Source organism: Salmo salar, chromosome ssa20 (assembly GCF_905237065.1).
Source record: "Salmo salar chromosome ssa20, Ssal_v3.1, whole genome shotgun sequence".
In the NCBI taxonomy this organism is placed as follows: Eukaryota; Metazoa; Chordata; class Actinopteri; order Salmoniformes; family Salmonidae; genus Salmo; species Salmo salar.
The window spans coordinates 27,769,073-27,791,020 of record NC_059461.1 but is presented as its reverse complement, the minus strand read 5'-3'; the positions used below and the strand labels follow the sequence as shown (position 1 = coordinate 27,791,020).

Genomic DNA, 21,948 nt, shown 5'->3' with positions numbered 1-21,948 from the left:
GGTATGACGCACAAGCTTGGCACACCTGTATTTGGGGAGTTTCTCCCATTGTTCTCTGCAGACCCTCTCAAGCTCTGTCAGGTTGGATAGGGACCGTCGCTGCACAGCTATTTTCAGGTCTCCCCAGATATGTTAGATCATGTTCAAGTCCGGGCTCTGGCTGGGGCCACTCAAGGACATTCAGAGACTTGTCCCTAAGCCACTCCTACGTTGTCTTGGCTGTATGCTTAGGGTCGTTGTCCTGTTAGAAGGTGAACCTTCATCCCAGTCTGAGGTTCTGAGCGCTCTGGAGCAGGTTTTCAACAAGGATCTCTCTGTACTTTCCTCCGTTCATCTTTCCCTCAATCCTGACTAGTCTCCCAGTCCCTGCCGCTGAAAAACATCCCCACAGCATGATGACGCCAACACCATGCTTCACCATAGGAATGGTGCCAGGTTTCCTCCAGACGTGACGCTTAACATTCAGCCCAAAGAGTTCAATCTTGGTTACAGCAGACCAAAGAATGTTGTTTCTCATGGTCTGAGCTCTTTACGTGCCTTTTGGCAAACTCCAAGCGGGCTATCATGAGCCTTTTACTGAGGAGTGGCTTCCGTCTGGCCACTCTACCATAAAGGCCTGATAGGTGGAGTGCTGCAGAGATGTTTGTATGCACTTCTTCTATGGTATATTGCCGATCACAATGTAATGTGCATCCTGCCAGCTACTATGCGGGATGTAAACAGGATTCCCCCCCCCAAAACGACCCCAAAAAATAAAATAAATCAAAACAACTTTTCTGTTAAAAAAAAATATATATATATATCTGATCCCTACACAGGGGAACCTGGGAGGGCGGGTCTTCCGGCGCCAGTACCCCTTGCAAGTCTTCAAATGTAGAATCCTTGAGTCCCATTAACCACAATAATGCCCAGTTTCTTCGACTTCTTTGAGACTTGCTGTTCAGTTTATAACTGTGGCAAAGAATGCAACAAAATCATCCTGAGTGTTAAAAAGGTGATCTTTTGTCTGGCAGAACTTTTACTACAGGCTGTGGTGTATCCACTACCATATCTTCACTAGCATCACTCGTTTTCTTAATTCTTTAATCGCCTCCACATAGGAGATTCGATTGACCACTAACTTTTTGCCACCTCAATTTCCTTCACCCGTACAGGGCACTCCAGGAACATTATCCCCACTACAAATGCAACACCGTCGTCCTTCTACAGTATACTCTGTTCGCCTGCACACACTTGGAACATGGCCAAATCCTTTACAATTCTTACACTCCAGTGGTTTGGGGACGGAAGCTCTTACGGCATATCTTACATAACCAAGCTTCACATGTGTAGGCATTTGCTCTTTATCAAAAAAACAACAGGACCGACAGACTTTCTTCTTTTCCACCATTCACCCATCGGGGTCAGACGCCGGGCACCAACCACACCAGGAATTCTCTTCAGGTATTCAGCCTGAACATCCATCGCCACTCCTTTGACAGGTGCTCTACACCAAAGTAAAAAAAGAAATTGTTGTCCGGATTCTTTTGAGGCCCACTGCAATCTTCCTCTGCTCTTCAGAAATACAATTAATCAAAATAAGATCCTTAAAAATCCTGATCACTCTGACAGACTCCACTTTTCCAAGCGCATACTTCACTATTTAACACCTCAAACGAGTTTTCCATATGCAGCCTTACTCAAACAAACACATCCCAACAAGTGATTCATTATCATTTACACACATATCATCCACTCCAATTTTAGACACATTTCCTTTTTGTTCCAGCTTTCAAATACTACTGTTGTCCATTCATTACATGTCTTCACCAAATTTGCTGGACGCGCCGCTTAATTCGAACTTAGTATCCACTTCCACCATCTTCCTTTGTCCTCTGATATACACTGTCAACTGTGAGACCTTATATAGACAGGTGTGTGCCTTTACAAATTATGTTCAATCAGTTGAATTTACCACAGGTGGACTTCAATCAAGTTGTAGAAACATCTCAAGGATGATCAATGGAAACAGGATGTACCTGAATACTTATGTAAATAAGGTATCAGTTTTTTTCTTTAAAGCTTAAGAGGATCTGCAGAGAAGAACGGGAGAAACTTCCCAAATACAGGTGTGCCAAGCTTGTAGCATCATACCAAAGACTCGAGTCTATAATCACTGCCAAAGGTTCTTCAACAAAGTACTAAGTAAAGGGTCTGAATACTTATGTAAATGTGATTTCCATTTTTTATTTTTAAATAAATTTGCACAAATTAAAAAAAAAACTGTTTTTGCTTTGTCATTATGGGGTAGTGTGTGTAGATTGACGATTTTTTTTTTAAATTTAATCCATTTTAGAATAAGGGTGTAATGCAACAAAATGTGGAAAAAGGGAAGGGGTCTGAAAACTTTCCGAATGCAAAGTATGTAAAGAGTTGATTTTAGAATAAGGCCGTAACGTAGCGAAATGAAGGGGTCTGAATACTTTCCGAATGCACATCTAGTTAGGGGTAAAGTGACTATGCATAGATAATAAACAGCGAGTAGCAGTTACGTCAGTTTCATTTTGCCCGTCTTTGTGTTCTTTCCAGTGTGAAATGTTCACCCAACTCTATGGCCCCAGAAGCCAAATGGATGCATGTGAGGTAATTAAACCATTCGCATCCCAGCCATAGGAGAGGTCCTCCACTGTATGACATTCCTAACCTCACCGTCTATAATCCCCAGACCAATAGTCTTGTAGATTGACTGTCCCAGTGACAACAGTGGTGTGATTGTGTGTAGAGTGACTGAGTCTTCTTTTAGTCAGTATATCAGCTATTTGTCACTGTGTCCTCCAGAGAGCTGATGTGTGTGTTGTTGTGAAAGAGCAGCATCTTCTGAGGAAGAACCAGTGTACCTGGGGACCCATTTACGTCTGCAGGGATGTGAAAACCTCTCAGGAGTGTGGCGGAAGTAAACTAGATCTGAAAACCACACCCAGAGATCTCCCTTCATGGATGAAGCTATGATGAATTACCTGCATTTATTAACTGCTAAGTGTGTTTAAGAATGTCACTTATTAATGACTGCAGTGTTGCCTGAAATTTTTTTCTGTACATTTAACAGGTATTATATTGCACTGTTGAGCAATTTGTGAAAAATGTCTGTACATTTCCTTCATTAGATTTGTACTTGTGGTAGGCTAATGGTGTAGCACTGAGATGATTTGATGTCAGGTTTGATTTTCACTGTGTGGGCCATTACGAGTACAGTAAGTAATTCATTCAAACATACTGTAAATGATTGAGTTAAAATAATTGTGGACCTTTTTAAGCAGATATATCCACAAGTATAATACCTCATTTACATTAGAAATTAATTGTGACTTTTCCATTATCTGCAATAAAGTTATTCATATAAAATCAGTCATAATCAGGGAAAACAAATATGGTACAGTAAATGAAGTGGCGAAGTGTCTTGAAGAAATATATTTGAGTGAACATATACACCTCCTTTTGATGGAGAAATCCTTTAAACCAGTAATATGTCAATGCATTGCCTTAGATCATAAAAATGTTGTATATATATTAAACTAAGTAATATTCATGTGTGAGACCGAAGTATGTGTATACATGAGTACATGCATCCTATAATGTACTGCTTACAATATGAACATCTTTTTGTAACCTTCTATTTGGTCATGTCTTATTCAAAATGTTGGAATTGTATTTGTTTTTACTTCCTTGTTTCACAAATAAAGACCCAACTATGGCTAAGACTAATAAATCAACAAATGTAAAATTGTGCAAAATCTCAAATAATATTAATGACTGAAATCAGAAAAGCCAAAACTGGTTTAATCTACCATTTACAGTTAAAAATGTAAGTGAAGAACAAAAAAATAGTAAACATTGTTTTCGCTATAGCCAAAATCCTCAAATAAAATGTCCTGGTCCTCATGTGGTGGGGGCTTACCCTGAGGTCATCTTGGACAGTATCCAATTCCACTGGATACTGTCAGACCACTAGCCAGCGAGTGACAGCACTTTCCTGTACAATCAATCTTTAAATATGATCAATGCTCATTAAATGCCTCATTCACGCCCCAGTGTGGTTAGTCGTGTCATCTTCGCTCTCTCTTCTTTTCCAAATCTGGAACACAGAACCCACACATCAACACAATTGACAGTTAGTGTGAGTCAGTAACTTATCTAGACATAAACAGGTAAGTTAGAGAACAGCCTCTTGTATAATCAGTGATCAATGTGACAATAGAACTTACCTGAATGTAGGCCTCTGACAGTGTGATCATCTGGGGCAGGATATCTGTCACCTGCAGGTCCTGTAGCTCGTACCACTTCCCAGTGCCCTTCAGCGACAAAGATAGGCACACATTAGCACCAATAACTGAACAGGATGAGTATTTTCTTTCACAATATCAAGAAATTTTGCACATCTAAAGCTTTGCAAATTTGCACCTGTAGAGTTCACCAGAAAAAGAAAAAAAAAACACGCAGCTGTCACTTACATGATGCAGGACATGTATTCTGTATGCCCCCTCAGTGGGCTTCCCATCATGCACCACATTGGCTACCAGGTCATAGGTTGTGTTCTTTTCTGTGACCTGTGCTTCCTCTGTCAGGTACTCACGAAGGTCTACGTTCCTGATCAAGGAGCAAATGCAAGGGGTCAGTCAAAAATACACACAGAATCATAAGGCTGAGCACAATGCAAAATTACAACTGAGTATATGGGGAAAGTATGCAACAATCACTTACGTGATGGGGAAGTTGACAATGGTGGGGTTCTTCTCCACAAAGAAGTTGTTCTTGGTGAACCTCTTAATGCAGAAGATGAGATAGGGGGGCAGCTTGAGCAACTGGAACCTCTTCAGGAAATTCTCTTTGTATGTTTTATACTCCTAAAAGCAAACAGGAGGGTTCAGAGGAAAGGTTGAAGAGGTGATAAAAATCAAGAGGTGATAATCTCTTTCAAACAGAAGCTGAAGTCTCACAGGCCAACATTCTAAATCTTGTCTCGTTGACGCTGCTTTTGGAAGATTTTGCATTTGAATGGGAGAACTAGCAGCGTTACTTTTGTATCTTATGCTAGCTAGCTTGTTGCTAGTCTGAAATATTTTCAGAAACACAACATCTGTTTGTAAATCCACCCATGCTAAATATTTGATTGGCTTGATAAGTGGCAACGCATCACTAGTTTACATCTTGACCACCGTATTCCACCCCTTTTTGTCATCTTCCTGAGGAAAATATCCCCAGGCTTTCGGGAAAAAATAATGTGAGAAACCTAGGCTTCCGAGGCTAGTTTTCATCTCACTTGGTGGGCGAGATGGTTGGCATGGAGATAGGAGTGCTGTTCATCTGAGCAAGTTTAAGTGTGAGTTTGAGGGCAGTACCTTCTCTGTGTTGCCATTGAACTTGGCCAGGATGTTGAAGAGGGGGACCTGTGGGATGATGAGCTGCTCCTTCTCATCCTTGTACAGCGGGGCTGTGGGGAGGTCAAGGGTCAAGAAGAGGAAGGTGGTGTCAGACATCTCCTCCTGGTACTCCTCCTTCAGAAGCAGAGCCACCTTCTCTTCTGGTGGCTGGAGAGAGAGAGAGAAAGGCATGTAACGTGGACAATTTAACAGTTCAAATATGTAATCATATTGAAGAGTCATGAATTCACAAGTAAGGATTTAAACTTTGATACAATGTTGAAGTCTTTAACAAAGGGTTGACAATAAGCCACTTACCAAATCTGGGTGAGGAAGCTTCTTGGAGAAGATACGCATGGAACCCTGGAACACTTTGGTAAGGCTTGCTATAATGGCAATAGGAGAGAGGGGGGAAAGAAGTGGGAAATATCTTTGTTAATCTCACAGGTTGTATAATGAGGCAGAAAACACTGAATGACAAAGACAATGAAAACAGTTTAGGTCATATCCTCCTTCCCCAACATCATTCCCTCCACCTCCCACTGACACTCACAGGGTTTCTTCTTGGTTCCTCCCAGTGCGCCATGCAGAGCGTTCATGAACCATGACAGGAAGTCCACAGCATCCCCTGAAGGACAGAGACCAATCAGCAGCGTAGCTTATTCACAACATAACGTGCAACACATACGAAAACATACATCTGACTGTACAAAAAATAATTTGCTCTTGAGAATCGAGGCTCTGTATCTCACTGAATGTGTTATAATAAAATCCTACCTTGCTTGGTGATCTGGAAGTTCTTCTTGCTGCACAGCACTACGGCCTGCAACATCTCGTGGGGTGACACATGGGCCTTGAAGTTCCGTGGGTTCCACAGCTTGCGCATCAGCTCACCGAATCGCTGCACGAGCAGGAACATGATGTCACCCGGCGGCCTACGGATGCCGCAGTAATTCTCCTCTTCCAAAAAGTAGTTCCGCAGTGGGGGCACATTGGACAGGGCCTGAAAGGATAAAGACAGTTCACCATAATCAACATGAACGATCATCACACAGGAAAATGTTTAGCAGTATGTGAATGGTGTGATGTCAGATTCACCAGTGGATACTCTGTGTTGGATAACAGTCTTACCTGCAGCACCACATTAGCGTAGTCATTAGCCTTGATGTTGTTGAGCCCTACGATGCCAGGCAGATAGGTGGTGCCATCATAGGCTCGATACAGCTTTCCCTGCTTATCCAATCCAGAGATGTGCTGTCTGGTGAACGTGGGCTTCAGTACATACTAAAACACAAAGAAAAATACATTAACACCACTATATAACTTTAGACACATACCACTGGATGATTGTATAAACCATGACTGAACAAGAACTGTTAAAAAAAAGTTAAAATTCAGAACTATCAGTTTAGCACCATTCCATCAGTGCCTTTTTGAATTGATGCATCTGACATGTTCTTTCTTATTACAGAGTTAATGTGTGCACACCCATCTCAGTGGACTCACCGTGATGTCTTCCAACGATGAGTCAATGATCTCGTAGTTATCTGGCAGACAGTAGAACTTGAGGGTGTGCAGATTGAGGAACACATGGTGGGTGAACTGCACACTGTGAGTGTAGGCATGGGACTTCAGACCTCTACCTGGAAGATACATGTATTGGTTTCGGCCTAGGTCAAATCATTTCTGAACACTTCTCAGGTAGAGAGGAGGGGGGGCGGACAACGTTCATCTGAAATACTTTACCTTGGAAGTATTTCCCACAAATGAGACAGGCATATACATTGATGTGGGAGAGGGAAATGGAGCATAGCTTCTCAAAATCGAAGTCCAGTACACTCCTGAAGACAAATGTGTGTGTTAGAGGTGATTTACACAAAGAGTACATATTCAACAAATGCCTTATCTTGTGCATCTTCCATGTTAAGGCCAGTTGACGTTACCTATTGATTGTGTCGAGGTAGGGACAATGGCGACTTCTGCGGTCCTCGGACGAACGGCCAATTTTCACAGGTACTGTGTAAGACAAAGAACAATTTCAACAAATAATTAAGTGTAGCTAAATGTTAACTAACAATGACAACAATCGTATCTAGCTAGGTAACGTTAGCTAACACCAGATCGTTCTTTTTACAGGAAACATCTACTCTGGCGGCAAACAATAACGTAGCTAGGAAAAACACGTTTGATGCTTGAATGGGATCTTAGCTAGCTAACAATAATTAGCCAACTAGAGCTAGCTACCAACAATGTGATTTAGGCTAACTTAGCAGCTAACCTAGCTAGCTACACGTTTAGAAATAAACGCCAACGTCCGCTAGTTATAGTAGCGCGTTACTATCGAACGTTAGCAAGACTTCGCTTATACACGTTTTAAAATATGTTGACTAGCTACCTTCATCGTCTTCCAAGTCAATTTCTCGCTCCCGTTTTACAGATACCATAGCGTTATCTTTGTTGTGTATAGATAAAATGTATAGTTAACTAGCTAAAGCCACTGGTGAGTTTATTTTGCTAACTAGCAAGCTCGCCAAAACACCGCAAACTCCAGGCTACAATATGGCCAACCAGAGTGTACCCCGAGTTCTCACGTTTACTCTGGCGAAAACCGAACGGTTGAGATTGAATAATGTTGGCCATGTTTACGTGGGCCTCTAAATTAACGCAGCTTTCACACATAGGTTATTATACAATTTAAATAAAATAATTAATGATGATTCAAAATGTGAGAAAATTATCATTGGCGGGGTAGAAACGTGATATTAAAAATAGACTATGAACAAGCTCGTAACTCCGTGTGCAATTCTCGTTGGACAGCAGCCCACTTTAAAAGCTTGATTAACGTTACGATGCAGCTTGTTGTGGTGTTGTGCATATAAAGAAATATTAAATCAATTGTCAATCAGGATGGAGATTTTGCGGGATGAAGAAGAACAAGAGCTCAAATATAAACGCACGGGTCGTTTGGACATGAGCCACGGTTTCTTACACCACATTCGAAGGAACCAGATTGCCAGGTGAATCACTAAACTTTGTTAATCTGAGCTAACATGTGGAGTGTATATTTTATCAATGTAATCAATTCTGAGAGCGTGCAGATGTTCAATTTCGAGTGTTTTCTACATAATATTGAAATTAATCGCTATTACGCCAACCACTTATACGCATGCGCACAACGTATAACAGAGACTTTCCGCTCGTCAAAGGGATAGGGACGTCCCAATGAACCCGTATTGCACTAACTATAACTAAAGACTGTCTATTATATTGACAATATATGCATGTGACCGCTCTAAATGCATATCCCAAAGATGGAAGGCAGGCGCGATCAGGTGGGACCATTCTAGCCAATGAGCGGGCAGATACGCATGTGAACAGCAGGCCATAGAGATAGATGGAGGACTCATCTTTGGATCTGTGCCATTGTATATATCAAAGTTTATTTGTCGCATACACAGATTTGCAGTTGCTATTGCAGGTGCAGCATAATGCTTGTGTTTATAGCTCCAACAGTGCAGTAATAATGCCTAGCAATACAAACAATACACACATAATCCAAAAAGTAAAATAAAGAAATACATTTTTACATTTTAGTCATTTAGCAGACACTCTTATCCAGAGCGACTTACAGTAGTGAATGCATACATTTTTTTTTCTGTGCTGGCCCCCCGTGGGAATCGAACCCACAACCCTGGCGTTGCAAACACCATGTGTTGCAAACACCATGCTCTACCAACTGAGCTACAGGGAAGGCTATTGGACTGAGCGACGAGTCTGATAAATTGCTCATTATGATATTAATTTATTTCAACTTTTTGGATTATGTGCGTATTGCTTGTCTATGACTTGGGTGGCAGGAGTCTTAGACAATTTTTAGAGCCTTCCTTAGACACCACCTGATGTAGAAGTCCTGGATGGCAGGGAGCTCGGCCCCAGTGATGTAGTGGGCCATACGCACTACCCTCTGTATGTAGTGCCTTGCGGTCGGATACCAAGCAGTTGCCATATCAAGCGGTGATGCAGCCAGTCAAGATGCTCTCTAAATGTTTTGATAGATTCTTTACACAGACTTGTTTGATGTCTTGCAGAGATGACTATGATAAGCAGGTGAAGCAGGCCAATGAGCATCAGAGGCCCAGGCACACCACTACTTCCCGACACCCCCGACGACCAGACATCCAAGTGTACCATCCTCGACGTGGAAGTAAGAACACTGCTGATAATATGAACTCTTCTGTCAATTTGATGGAAGGCTCTGGAAAGTGGTGATTTATGTATGTATATGCGTCTCCAGATGGATCTCAGCCAGGAGTGGGTGCAGAGACTGAGGAGTGGAATGAGAGTGGGTCCAGTACAGAGCCAGAGACCCATGGAACTGAGCTCTTCTGGCTGGACTACCAGGCTGACTCTGGCCATGTCACCTCCTACATCGTACTCAAGGTCTGTCTATCAAATCAAGTTTATTGGTCACGTTCATACACTGCATGGCCAAAAGTATATGGACACCTGCTCGTCGACCATCTCATTCCAAAATCATGGGCATTGATATGGAGTTGGTCCTCCCTTTGCTGCTATAACAGCCCCCACTCTTCTGGGAAGGCTTTCCACTAGATGTTGGAAAATTGCTGCGGGGACATGCTTCCATTCAGCCAGAGGAGCATTAGTGAGGTTGGGCACTGATGTTGGGCGATTAGGTTGGTGTTCCAATTCATCCCAAAGGTGTTCAACGGGGTTGAGTTCAGGGCTCTGTGCAGGCCAGGCAAGTTCTCGACAAACCATTTCTGTGTATGGGGGCATTGTCATGCTGAAACAGGAAAGGGCCTTCCCCAAACTGTTACCACAAAGTTGGAAGCATAGAGTTGTCTAGAAAGTAATTGTATGCTGTAGCGATAAGATTTCCCTTTGCTGGAACTAAGGGGCCTGGCCCAAACCATGAAAAACAGTCCCAGAACATTATTCCTGCTCCACCAAACTTTACAGTTAGCACTATGCATTTGTGCAGGTAGCGTTCTCCTGACATCTGCCAAATCCAGATTCGTCTGTCGGACTGCAAGATGGTGAAGTGTGATTCGCCACTCCAGAGAACGCATTTCCACTGCTCCAGAGTCCAATGGCGGCGAGCTTTACACCACTCCAGCTGACGCTTGGTATTGTGCATGGTGATCTTGGGCTTGTGCGGCTATTCGGCCATGGAAATCCATTTCATGAAGCTCCCGATGAACAGTTCTTGTGCTGATGTTGCTTCCAGAGGAAGTTTGGAACTCGATAGTGAGTGTTGCAACTGAGGACAAAATATTTTTTACGAGCTTCAGCACTCGGCGGTCCCATTCTGTGAGCTTGTGTGGCCTACCACTTCACGGCTGAGACGTTACTCCTAGACTTTTCCACTTCACAATAACAGCACTTACAGTTGACCAGGGCAGAAATTTGACTTACTGGCTTATTGGAAAGGTGGCATCCTATGACGGTGCCACGTTGAATGTCACTGAGCTCTTCAGTACAGGCAATTATACTGCCAATGTTTGTCTATGGAGATTGCATGGCGGGGTGTTCAAATTTTATACACCTGTGAGCAACGGGTGTGGTTGAAATAGCCAAATCCACTAATTTGAAGGGGTGTCCACATACTTTTGTACACATGGTGTAGTTTCAACACCTTTAGCAGAGTTTTCACACTTTCAAGTGTCTATGTTTATACGGATGGGTCTAATCCTAAATGCTGTTTGGTTAAAACCGCATTCCAGCCGATGTCTATTCCACAAGTTACCACGTGCTAAATCTATGACGTTAAAATGCCTATTTACTCTGTTCCATCTGACTGCGCAATCCACTCTCATCAACCCAGCTGACAATTTATAAACTTGATCTCCACTAGAAAAAAACATCTAGACATTATCTCACATTTCCTTTAGATTAACATTTAGTTTTCAACAGTGGAGATTTGTATAAACCTTGCTGTCTCTCTGACATTTGCAACTATGTTTCAATATTCAAATTCAATCTCCAGCTGCCCCATAGTAATCAACGTGACCAGACAGGCAAACAGCCAGTCTAAATCATGAATCACCGTGTGTGTGAAATTAAAAAAGTACAACTAAAAGAAGTGCAGCTAGTTTGCAGTCTTTCCAGCATCAGTTTGAAGTGATTGTTAGCTGTGTTGTTGACTAGCTCCTCTGAACAACAGTGTCCTGACTTCATCTTGGGCCTAATATCCATGCAAATATATCCTCCAAACACTGGCTTCTCTGGCATTATCACTTAAATATTTTTATGGTGGTCCTCATTCTGTTGCATACAGTACAATGTGTCCTCGTCATGACCCCTGTGCTCCATCTGTCTCTTAGGAGGATAAGCCAGAGAGGGTGGTGGAGCGCGTAGCGGAGGAGAATGTTCTGGACTCCACCATGAGGATGGCACTGCAGGCCCGGCTTCGAAAGGAAATGGATAAACGGCGGAACAAACGCTAAAGGAGGAGAAGGGAGTTGACAAACAGGGGTGAGGAGGACCAAGAAGCCTCTGTTTACCCTCTGGCCAACCCTCTCCCTGTATGTAAAGCATGCTAGTAGCAGAGGACTACTGTGGACCCTCATCCTGAGGGACTGTAAGCCAGGATCCGAGTGACTTCACACAGCCAAGCCGTCCCCTCTGTGGGGAATAGATTGATTTACAGAATGGTAGATGGTAGAAATGGATCTGACCTCATAGCTTCTCTATTGGACTGGCATTGGCTGTCAACCTGCTCCAAAGGACCAAGCTGATACAACCTGGACCCCTCTCTGAGCTGCACCAGGCCTTAACTGTAACCCCCCCCCAATTTGACCATTAGGCTGGAGAGCAAATCCTTTGGTCGTAGCTGTTCTGTTTTTTTGTGTTTGTTACGAATGGGCCGTGGTCATGACTTCGCTCTATTCTAATTTATTTTTGATTGGCCTATATTTTCTGAGACTTTATTTTTGATAATGTACATTTATGGAGAGGTCCTTATTGTTTCAGTACACATACTGTATATTAAATATAGTTATTTTCCAAAGGGGTTTATTGGCTATTTAGTCACAAAAGGTGGTTGGTTGTATGCAGATTAGTGTATACAGTTTTGTTAAAGGTGGCCAAGATCGTATGTTAATCGATCTCCTTCTTTTACGCAATTCCAGGTCCATGTTTTAATTTACGACCTGGGTGATGCATGGTGATGGGAGTACGGTTAGTGTGGGGGTGAAGGTCATTGTCATGGTTAAAATTCCAGATGATGCGCTTCATGCAATCTTAAATGACATGGCCAGATTAGACTCTAGCGTAGGGCTCTCCAACCTTGTTCCTGGAGAGCTACCAACCTGTAGGTTTTCACTCCAACTGATAAACGGAATCAGGTAAATAGCCCTTATGCACATTCCATTACGTTCAAAGCACACTTCCTACCGGTGTGGCAATTTCTGGTGGCGCATACTTTAGATGAAAGTCAGTCTAGTTTTTATCGACGATATAACATTACTACCACTATGTCGCAGTTTTTTCCTAGGTGTCTTCAGGACTTGCCTCAAATTAATGTGAATTATTAAATCAGCTAACGAGACTCCAGCTAGCAAGAACGAAAATGAGTTCAAGATGTATATAGGAAGCTACATAGACAACTATGAAGGTGAGTACCAAGTCAGTGACAGCTATAACGTCAGCTAGCTACAATCATGCTAGCTAATTTAACTAGTAACTGTAGCTAGCTAGTTACTTGGTAAAATTTGTAACGCTGACAGAATCTACCTGAGAATGTGTATTTTTGTTAGCTTGCTTAAATTATTCTTGCTAGCTATATTTGCTAGCTAAAAATAATTGTTATTCATGTCTTCTACACAGTATCTAACAAAGATGCATTGACGGAAGATCATCATGAGGGCTGCCTGTCACAGGTCCATGAGGAAGAGTGAAAAACCGCACAGCATGAGACTAGGGAAAGGTTATAGCTAGCTACTAGCGACCTTGTTAAACATCTCCTGTGGGACGCTGTCATCATGGTGTGTTGGAGACAGTGTCAACATTTTACTCTTCTCAATAGCTTTTAAAGATGGGTCCCAATCCCAATTTTGAATTGCTCACTTAACAGGTTATTTGGTAAAGATCTGTTGACGCAGTGTTTGGTAATTGTGTTACTGAGACACAATCTATTCCTGTATAGTTAAATGAGCCCCTAGTTAAGAAGACTAGACACTACTATGTTTATTGTTATTTATGTTCCGCACCATTCTTGTTTCTCACTTCAGTCTTTCATCACACTTACCTTCACAGATGGTGTTAAAGCACTCCGTACCAGTGATAGTGGTCCAAAGCCACTGCTCCTGTGTTGCAGGAAGTGCTATGTGCAATCATCTGGTGGCCCTTCTTTACCAGACAGCGCACTACTCTCAACTAAACATTCCTGCTGCACCACCAGTTCACAGCTGCACAGACATGTCAAGAACACTTGTGAGTCCATATCCATAAAAAAATGCACCTGAAAAGTATTCAATCTTGCATTCTGGCTATTCTATGTTTACTTGGTTTCTTTTCCCCACCCCTAAACTCATTGCCTAATTAAAGCCAATACAAGCTCCACACAAATTGATATTCACTACAACACTAATTATTGATGCATGTCATAGATAATAATTGGTTTATTTTGCTGCTAGCAAATAAACACCTGCACATTTACGCTGGCTTGGCCCATGGTCTGACCAAAGGTCCGTTTTGATAGTTGACCAACAGGCACACCACTGCAAATATTTGGTTGATGCTGCCTGAGATGGTCAGGGGGATGACTGTGTCAAACAGCTTGTGTTCCTTTACTCTGCGGATCATTCTTTCAACATGCACACTCAGCCTGGCAATGGATTGGGTCTCCATAACCTCATGCGCTGGCATCTGTGTGTGTCTTGACAGAAAGGCCTGCCAGTAGACCTTGCACGGAACAATGTTGTCTATGAGAAAGCCCTTATCCACCATAATGGCCATGTCAGGGGTGAGTAAGGAAATAATAAAGCTCTACATCGACCGGGAAACTATGGGAGCTCACAATACCATTGCATTTTGAAGAAACTGAACACAGACACTGAACAGACACTGAACAATGTTCATTAGCACCTCCTTCGCAGTCAGGAATGCATCTACGACAGTTAGTTAGCTAGTAAGCTAATGATAAAAACAATAGCGGAAATCACTTGAAGTCAGCACCCCAGTAGGAAGTAAAATAGAATGTGCGAGGCGGTATAATGCGTAGAGCCTATTACAACTGGGGTTGGAGCACTAGCGGTTCTGGGGGGGGGCAGTGCCCCTGTGACAACAATTTTGGACCCCCTTGTGGCCCACCCTAAATGAGGAGTATGAAATCATTTTTACATACATTTTTGCTATCGTTCGTTTTTTACATCCATTATTAGACAGTGGCAACGCGGAACATGGTCATTTGCCTGCTAATGCCTGCAATGCAGTGAAGAAAACGATATGACAACAATAACGTCTAATGTAACTGTCCCCTCTAACAGTACAACTGGCCCCAGCTTGGCCCCCCCAGTTGAAATGGTCTATAACCGCCACTGGGTTGGAGGGAACGTACAGGAGGGTAGCTCACCAGGAACGGGGTTGGCGAGTCCTGCTCTTATGTATGTTATGGAGTGAACAGAACGCACAACCCTATCTGATTCAGAGGGGTTGGGTTGAATGCATTCAGTTGTACAACTAACTAGGTATCCCCCTTTGCCTTCCCTTTCCTATGTAATGTGAAAATAACTTCTCTCTAGGGACTATGTTTTGTCACTAGGGGGCAGCATATACCATTACTACTTAGACAAGGCGCTGAAATCGTCCAGCTTGAGGGCAAATAACAAAATTGATCCACAGAGCCCATTACCAACTTGTATTTTCCATCCATTCTACCTGTTATGGTTTTCTCTTTCAGCAATGACAGGAGTGTTTCGTCTAGGTTTACACTAATTCGGGTTTAATGCCCTCAAACACTTTCAGACCCATCAAATAACTTTTTTTTTTTATACACTGCTCAAAAAAATAAAGGGAACACTTAAAGAACACAATGTAACTCCAAGTCAATCACACTTCTGTGAAATCAAACTGTCCACTTAGGAAGCAACACTGATTGACAATAAACTTCACATGCTGTTGTGCAAATGGAATAGACAACAGGTGGAAATTATAGGCAATTAGCAAGACACCCCCAATAAAGGAGTGGTTCTGCAGGTGGGGACCACAGACCACTTCTCAGTTCCTATGCTTCCTGGCTGATGTTTTGGTCACTTTTGAATGCTGGCGGTGCTTTCACTCTAGTGGTAGCATGAGACGGAGTCTACAACCCACACAAGAGGCTCAGGTAGTGCAGCTCATCCAGGATGGCACATCAATGCGAGCTGTGGCAAGAAGGTTTGCTGTGTCTGTCAGCGTAGTGTCCAGAGCATGGAAGCGCTACCAGGAGACAGGCCAGTACATCAGGAGACTTGTAGGAGGGCAACAACCCAGCAGCAGGACCGCTACCTCCGCCTTTGTGCAAGGAGGAGCAGGAGAAGCACTGCCAAAATGACCTCCAGCAGGCCACAAATGTGCATGCGTCTGCTCAAATGGTCAGAAACAGACTCCATGAGGGCCCGACGTCCACAGGTGGGGGTTGTGCTTACAGCCCAACACCGTGCAGGACGTTTGGCATTTGCCAGAGAACACCAAGATTGGTAAATTCGCCACTGGCGCCCTGTGCTCTTCACAGATGAAAGCAGGTTCACACTGAGCACATGTGACAGACGTGACAGAGTCTGGAGACGCCGTGGAGAACGTTCTGCTGCCTGCAACATCCTCCAGCATGACCGGTTTGGCGGTGGGTCAGTCATGGTGTGGGGTGGCATTTCTTTGTGGGGCAGCACAGCCCTCCATGTGCTCGCCAGAGGTAGCCTGACTGCCATTAGGTACCGAGATGAGATCCTCAGACCCCTTGTGAGACCATATGCTGGTGCGGTTGGCCCTGGGTTCCTCCTAATGCAAGACAATGCTAGACCTCATGTGGCTGGAGTGTGTCAGCAGTTCCTGCAAGAGGAAGGCATTGATGCTATGGACTGGCCCGCCCATTCCCCAGACCTGAATCCAATTGAGCACATCTGGGACATCATGTCTTGCTCCCTCCACCAAGGCCACGTTGCACCACAGACTGTCCAGGAGTTGGCGGATGCTTTAGTCCAGGTCTGGGAGGAGATCCCTCAGGAGACCATCCGCCACCTCATCAGGAGCATGCCCAGGCGTTGTAGGGCGGTCATACAGGCACGTGGAGGCCACACACACTACTGAGCCTCATTTTGACTTGTTTTAAGGACATTACATCAAAGTTGGATCAGCCTGTAGTGTGGTTTTCCACTTTAATTTTGAGTGTGACTCCAAATCCAGACCTCCATGGGTTGATAAATTGGATTTCCATTCATTATTTTTGTGTGATTTTGTTGTCAGCACATTCAACTATGTAAAGAAAAAAGTATTTAATAAGATTATTTCTTTCATTCAGATCTAGGATGTGTTGTTTAAGTGTTCCCTTTATTTTTTTGAGCAGTATAGTAACAATGTGACTTATTTTGTGACCTTTTGGTTACTCATTTTGGGAAAATTGACTAGCATGGACAGGTTGTCCAACCTTGTAACTCGAGTCAGTCATTGAGCCAGAGTGATAGGATCCTGCAGCCTCCACGAGTCACATGACTAGAGTTGTGGCACACAAACCTCCATCCATACCACAGGCCTACTGACACTAGTACACTAATGCAAGGTCTGGAAACTTAGTTAGAGATTATAGATCTACAACTAAACAATGTTTTTTTTTTTTTTTTTTCCCCCTGAGCTGTAGTGCAACTTGTTCCCATGGGACTCAGCAATCACACCTAAAGACAAAACGAGGGGGATTGGACCTAACGTTGTAAAACTGCTGACTCCGACCTTTGGTGGGAGATTAATTCATTATTTTCAGCAATGCATGAAAATATGCCAATTATCCCAGGACCACATGCCTTGCTAGCCTCTGCCACTGTTACTACTCACGCCAACCCCCCCCCCCAATTCAAGCCCCATTCTCATGCCTCTAGCTGCGTTTACACAGGCATCCTAATTCTGATTCACAACATTCACCATTCACAACAGCTCTTTTTTTCAGAGCTGATCGGATTTGTCAAATTACCAATTAGGGGGGAAATATATCAGAATTGGGCAGCCTTACCAGAGATACTGGCCATTCCTCAGCTAAGCCGAGGCGACACAACAACCAGGGGCTGGTTCAAAATAGGGGAGGGTTGTTAAGAACACCTTCCTAATATTGAGTTGCACCGCCCCTTTGCCCTCAGAACAGCCTCAATTCGTCAGGGCATGGACTCTACAAGTTGTTGAAAGCATTCCACAGGGATGTTGGTCCATGTTGACTCCAATGCTTCCCACAGTTGTGACAAGTTGGCTGGATGTTCTTTGGTGGACCATTGTTGATACACAAGGGAAAGCTGGAATGGCGCTGGAGGGATGGCTGCCGTTTTACGGGCTCCTTACCAATTGTGCTATTTTTGTGTTTTTTTTCGCCTTGTTTTGTATCTTATTTTGCACGTTTCGGCCGCCGTCTCTTATAATCGAAAATAGTTTCTGGATATCAGAACAGCGATTGCTCACATCGAGCTGGACAAAGATATTTTCTTTAACGAGTTGAACATGAAGGATTTTAATGCTAATGCCAGACCAGGCCTAAATCCCCGTCATTCGCAAGAAGAGAAGACGCAGATCCGGGTACCTTGTGAGAATTCGTTGGCGAGAGGGTAACCCGCCTCTACCATCCATCCTATTGGCCAACATGCAGTCATTGGAGAATAAACTGGATGACCTCCGAGACTATCCTACCGATGGGACATTAACTGTAATATTTTATGTTTCACCGATTCTTGGCTGAATGACGAGATGGCTGGGTTTTCCGTGCTTCGGCAAGACAGAACAGCTACCTCCGGTAAGACGAGGAGTGGGGGTCTGTGTATATTTGTCAAAATTAGCAGGTGCACAAAATCTAATATTAAAGAAGTATTGAGATTTTGATCGCCTGAGAGAGTACCTCATGATAAGATGTAGAACACACTATTTACCAAGAGTTTTCCTCTATTTTTCGTAGCTGTTTATTTACCACCACAAACTGATGCTGGCACTAAGACTGCACTCAAGGCGCTATATAAGGCCATAAGGAAAACGCTCATCCAGAGGCGGCACTGCTCGTGGCCGGGAACTTTAATGCAGGATAACTTAAATCTGTTTTACCTCATTTCTACCAGCATGTCACATGTGCAACCAGAGGGAAAGAAACTCTAGACCACTTTTACTCCACACACAGAGATGTGTACAAAGCTCTCCCTCGCACTCCATTTGTCAAATCTGACCATAATTCTATCCTCCTGATTTCTGCTTACATGCAAAAACTAAAGTGGTCAGATGAGGCAGATGCTAATCTACAAGACTATTTTGCTAGCACAGACTGGAATATGTTCCGGGATTCATCCGATGGCATTGTGGAGTATACCACATCCAGGCTTTATCAATAAGTGCATCGATGACGTCGTCCCCACAGTGACCGTATGTACATACCAGAAGCCATGGATTACAGGCAACACCCACACTGAGCTAAAGGGTAGAGCTGCCACTTCAAGGAGCGGCACACTAACCCGGATGCTTACAAGAAATCCTGCTATGCCCTCCGAACCATCAAACAGGCAAAGAGCCAATACAGGACTAGGATTGAATCCTACTACACCAGCTCTGACGCTCGTTGGTTGTGGCAAGGATTGCGAACTATTACAGACTACAAAGGGAAGCCAAGCTGCTCAGTGACAAGCGCGTACCAGACGAGCTAAATTACTTCTATGCACGCTTTGAGGCAAGCATCACGGAAGCATGCATGAGAGCACCAGCTGTTCTGGACGAATGTGTGATCACGCTCTCCGTAGCTGATGTAAGACGTTTTCAACCTGTCCCTGACCGAGTCTAATACCTACATGTTTCAAGCAGACCACCATAGTCCCTGTGCCCAAGAACGGCAAGGTAACCTGCCTAAATGACTACCGACCCGTAACACTCACGTCTGTAGCCATGAAGTGCTTTGAAAGGCTGGTCATGGCTTACATCAACACCATCATCCCAGAAACCCTAGACCCACTACAATCTGCTTACCGCCCCAACAGATTCACAGATTGCACAATCTTTATTGCACTCCACACTGCCCTTTGTCACCTGGACAAAAGGAACACCATGTGAGAATGCTGTTCATTGACTACAGCTCAGCGTTCAACACCATAGTGCCCTCAAAGCTCATCACTAAGCTAAGGACCCTGGGACTAAACACCTGCCTCTGCAACTGGATCCTGGACTTCCTGATGGGCTGCCCCAGGTGGTAAGGGTAGGCAACAACACATCTGCCACACTTATCCTCAATATGGGGGCCCCTCGGGTGCGTGCTTAGTCCCCTCCTGTACTCCCTGTTCACCCACGACTGCGTGGCCAAGCACGACTCCAACACCATTAAGTTTGCAAACGACACAATTGTGGTAGGCCTGATCACTGACAACAATGAGACAGCCTATAGAGAGGAGGTCAGAGACCTGGCAGTGTGTGGTGCCAGGACTATAAAACAGTGCATTTTTCTCTCTGCCCTATGGCAAAATGTGTAAAATTGAAGGATATTTGCTTTTAAGCTGCTATATGTTCTCTGACTCATTACAAAATGTGTAGCATAGCATTATAAAACTGCACAATTTTCTCTCTGCCCCAATGGCTAAATGTGTGGAAATGCAGGAAGTTAGCTGTCCCCCTCTCCCCAAAATGTTTTCCTAAATAACAAAAATGTTTAGATTGGGAGGCTTCCACTTATCCTTATACTGTGTTTTCAAAATACACCTCCATATACCCCTCGAGAGGCATAATAAGTAATGTCAAATTGTAGAATTGCAGAAATTGTATTTCCCCCCCCCCCCCAATATCTACACCGCAATTTCGCCACAGTACAGACTCAGGTGTCTGGTGGTCGGACAATGGTGGTATATTCCTCTGTGTGTACTTTTACCGCTTGCGTATAAATGGCAAAAGTGTTCCATTTATTTGTCACCATGAATTGTTTTAGTTTGTTGGCCTGCACAGGGTTTCCTGATTTTGGAATGAATGAATTAACCACCTCTTTGTGTGGCAAGTCTGATTTAGAAAGCAGAGCAGACATCTGAACATGGTGCAATTACTAAGAGGATTTTGTGACTCGCATTCCTTCCTCACCTTTGACTGGTTTTGTAAGTCATCGTTGTTCAATTAGCATATTACAAAACTGCGAAAAGCAGTTGAACCAATGTCAGAGATTCAGGTGTTATATAAAAGGTTGACATGTTAAGACAAGACTGCATGACTAGTTAGACAATACTCCTCCAGCAATGACCGAATTGTATAAATAAAACAATAGTATAACTCCATTATTTCAAAATACTGGATGAGATCAGAGATGCAAAGATATCAAAAGTTTCTCTTAGAATTTACAAAAACATTCAAATCTGTTGTAAAAATGAATTATGGTTCGATGGTTCACATAACTGCGTTGCATTACCCTATCAATTGCAATTTTTGTAGCTGAAGAAGTTGCCCTGGGAACACAAACCTATGGGCTTTGAATGGTAGTGAAGCCAGAGAGACGGAGATTAAATTAGTGTCATCCAGACAGACTTGTAGGCCTACTCCTCGGTCACCATGCAGGAGGAGATGGATTATTAGACAACAATCATACAGTGCATTGAGAAAGTATTCAGACACCTTCACTTTTTCCACATTCTGTTACGTTACAGCCTTATTCTAAAATTAAGTAGTTTTTTCCTCAATCTACACACAATACCCCATAATAAAAAATCAAAAACAGATTTTTAGAATTTGAAATGGCACATTTACATAAGTATTCAGACCCTTTACTCAGTACTTTGTTGAAGCACCTTTGGCAGTGATTACAGCCTTGAACGCTACAAGTTGGCACACCTGTATTTGGGGAGTTTCTCCCCTTCTCTGCAGATCCTCTCGAACTCTGTCAGGTTGGATGGGGAGTGTCACTGCACAGCTATTTTCAGGTCTCTCCAGAGACGTTAGATTGGGTTCAAGTCCGATCTCTGGCTGGGCCACTCAAGGACATTCAGAGACTTGTCCCGAAGCCACTCCTGCGTTGTCTTGGCTGTGTGCTTAGGGTCGTTGTCCTGTTGGAAGGTGAACCTTCGCCCCGGTCTGAGGTCCTGAGCACTCTGGAGCAGGTTTTCATCAAGGATCTCTTTGTACCCTGCTCCGTTCATCATTCCCTCGATCCTGACTAGTTTCCCAGTCCCTGCCGCTGAAAAACATCCCCATGCTTCACCGTAAGGATGGTGCCAGGTTTCCTCCAGACGTGACACTTGGCATTCAGCCCAAAGAGTTAAATCTTGGTTTCATCAGACCAGAGAATGTTGTTTCTCATGATCTGAGAGTCCTTTAGGTGCTTTTTGGTTAACTCCAAAAGGGCTGTCATTCCTTTCAC

General features: G+C 43.5%; 2 protein-coding genes across 4 annotated transcripts; one reads left to right on the top strand and one right to left on the bottom strand.

The window, feature by feature from the left end:
* Positions 1–3,795: 3,795 nt before the first annotated feature.
* LOC106580344 (U4/U6.U5 tri-snRNP-associated protein 2) lies at positions 3,796–8,043 on the bottom strand. Its single transcript, XM_014161277.2, has 13 exons — positions 7,792–8,043; positions 7,340–7,412; positions 7,143–7,237; positions 6,903–7,039; positions 6,528–6,680; positions 6,174–6,399; positions 5,950–6,024; positions 5,715–5,782; positions 5,376–5,564; positions 4,738–4,880; positions 4,488–4,623; positions 4,242–4,328; positions 3,796–4,111 (listed from the first exon to the last, which is right to left on the bottom strand). Exons 1-13 carry the CDS (start codon positions 7,838–7,840, stop codon positions 4,058–4,060), a joined length of 1,485 nt encoding a protein of 494 aa, XP_014016752.1. The 5' UTR covers positions 7,841–8,043; the 3' UTR covers positions 3,796–4,057.
* Positions 8,044–8,156: 113 nt separating this feature from the next.
* On the top strand, positions 8,157–13,888 carry LOC106580345 (UPF0561 protein C2orf68 homolog). 3 transcript variants are annotated; one of them, XR_001322868.2, is made up of 6 exons: positions 8,157–8,413; positions 9,485–9,600; positions 9,691–9,836; positions 11,741–13,032; positions 13,245–13,402; positions 13,674–13,888. XR_001322868.2 is itself a non-coding variant. In XM_014161278.2 (4 exons), exons 1-4 carry the CDS (start codon positions 8,304–8,306, stop codon positions 11,861–11,863), a joined length of 495 nt encoding a protein of 164 aa, XP_014016753.1. In that variant the 5' UTR covers positions 8,157–8,303; the 3' UTR covers positions 11,864–13,888. The 3 variants fall into 3 exon arrangements, 1 of the variants encoding a protein (XP_014016753.1); XR_001322867.2 differs by having other exon boundaries at positions 11,741–13,402; XM_014161278.2 differs by having other exon boundaries at positions 11,741–13,888.
* The last annotated feature ends 8,060 nt before the right edge of the window (positions 13,889–21,948 follow it).

Coding starts and splice junctions, on each gene's coding strand:
- LOC106580345 (XM_014161278.2), top strand. CDS start 8,304: ATGGAGATTTTGCGGGATGAAGAAGAACAAGAGCTCAAATATAAACGC. Junction 8,414..9,484: donor CGAAGGAACCAGATTGCCAG/GTGAATCACTAA, acceptor GATGTCTTGCAG/AGATGACTATGATAAGCAGG. Junction 9,601..9,690: donor GTACCATCCTCGACGTGGAA/GTAAGAACACTG, acceptor ATGCGTCTCCAG/ATGGATCTCAGCCAGGAGTG.
- LOC106580344 (XM_014161277.2), bottom strand. CDS start 7,840: ATGGTATCTGTAAAACGGGAGCGAGAAATTGACTTGGAAGACGATGAA. Junction 5,565..5,714: donor AGCTTCCTCACCCAGATTTG/GTAAGTGGCTTA, acceptor CTCTCTCTCCAG/CCACCAGAAGAGAAGGTGGC. Junction 4,329..4,487: donor GAATACATGTCCTGCATCAT/GTAAGTGACAGC, acceptor TTGTCGCTGAAG/GGCACTGGGAAGTGGTACGA.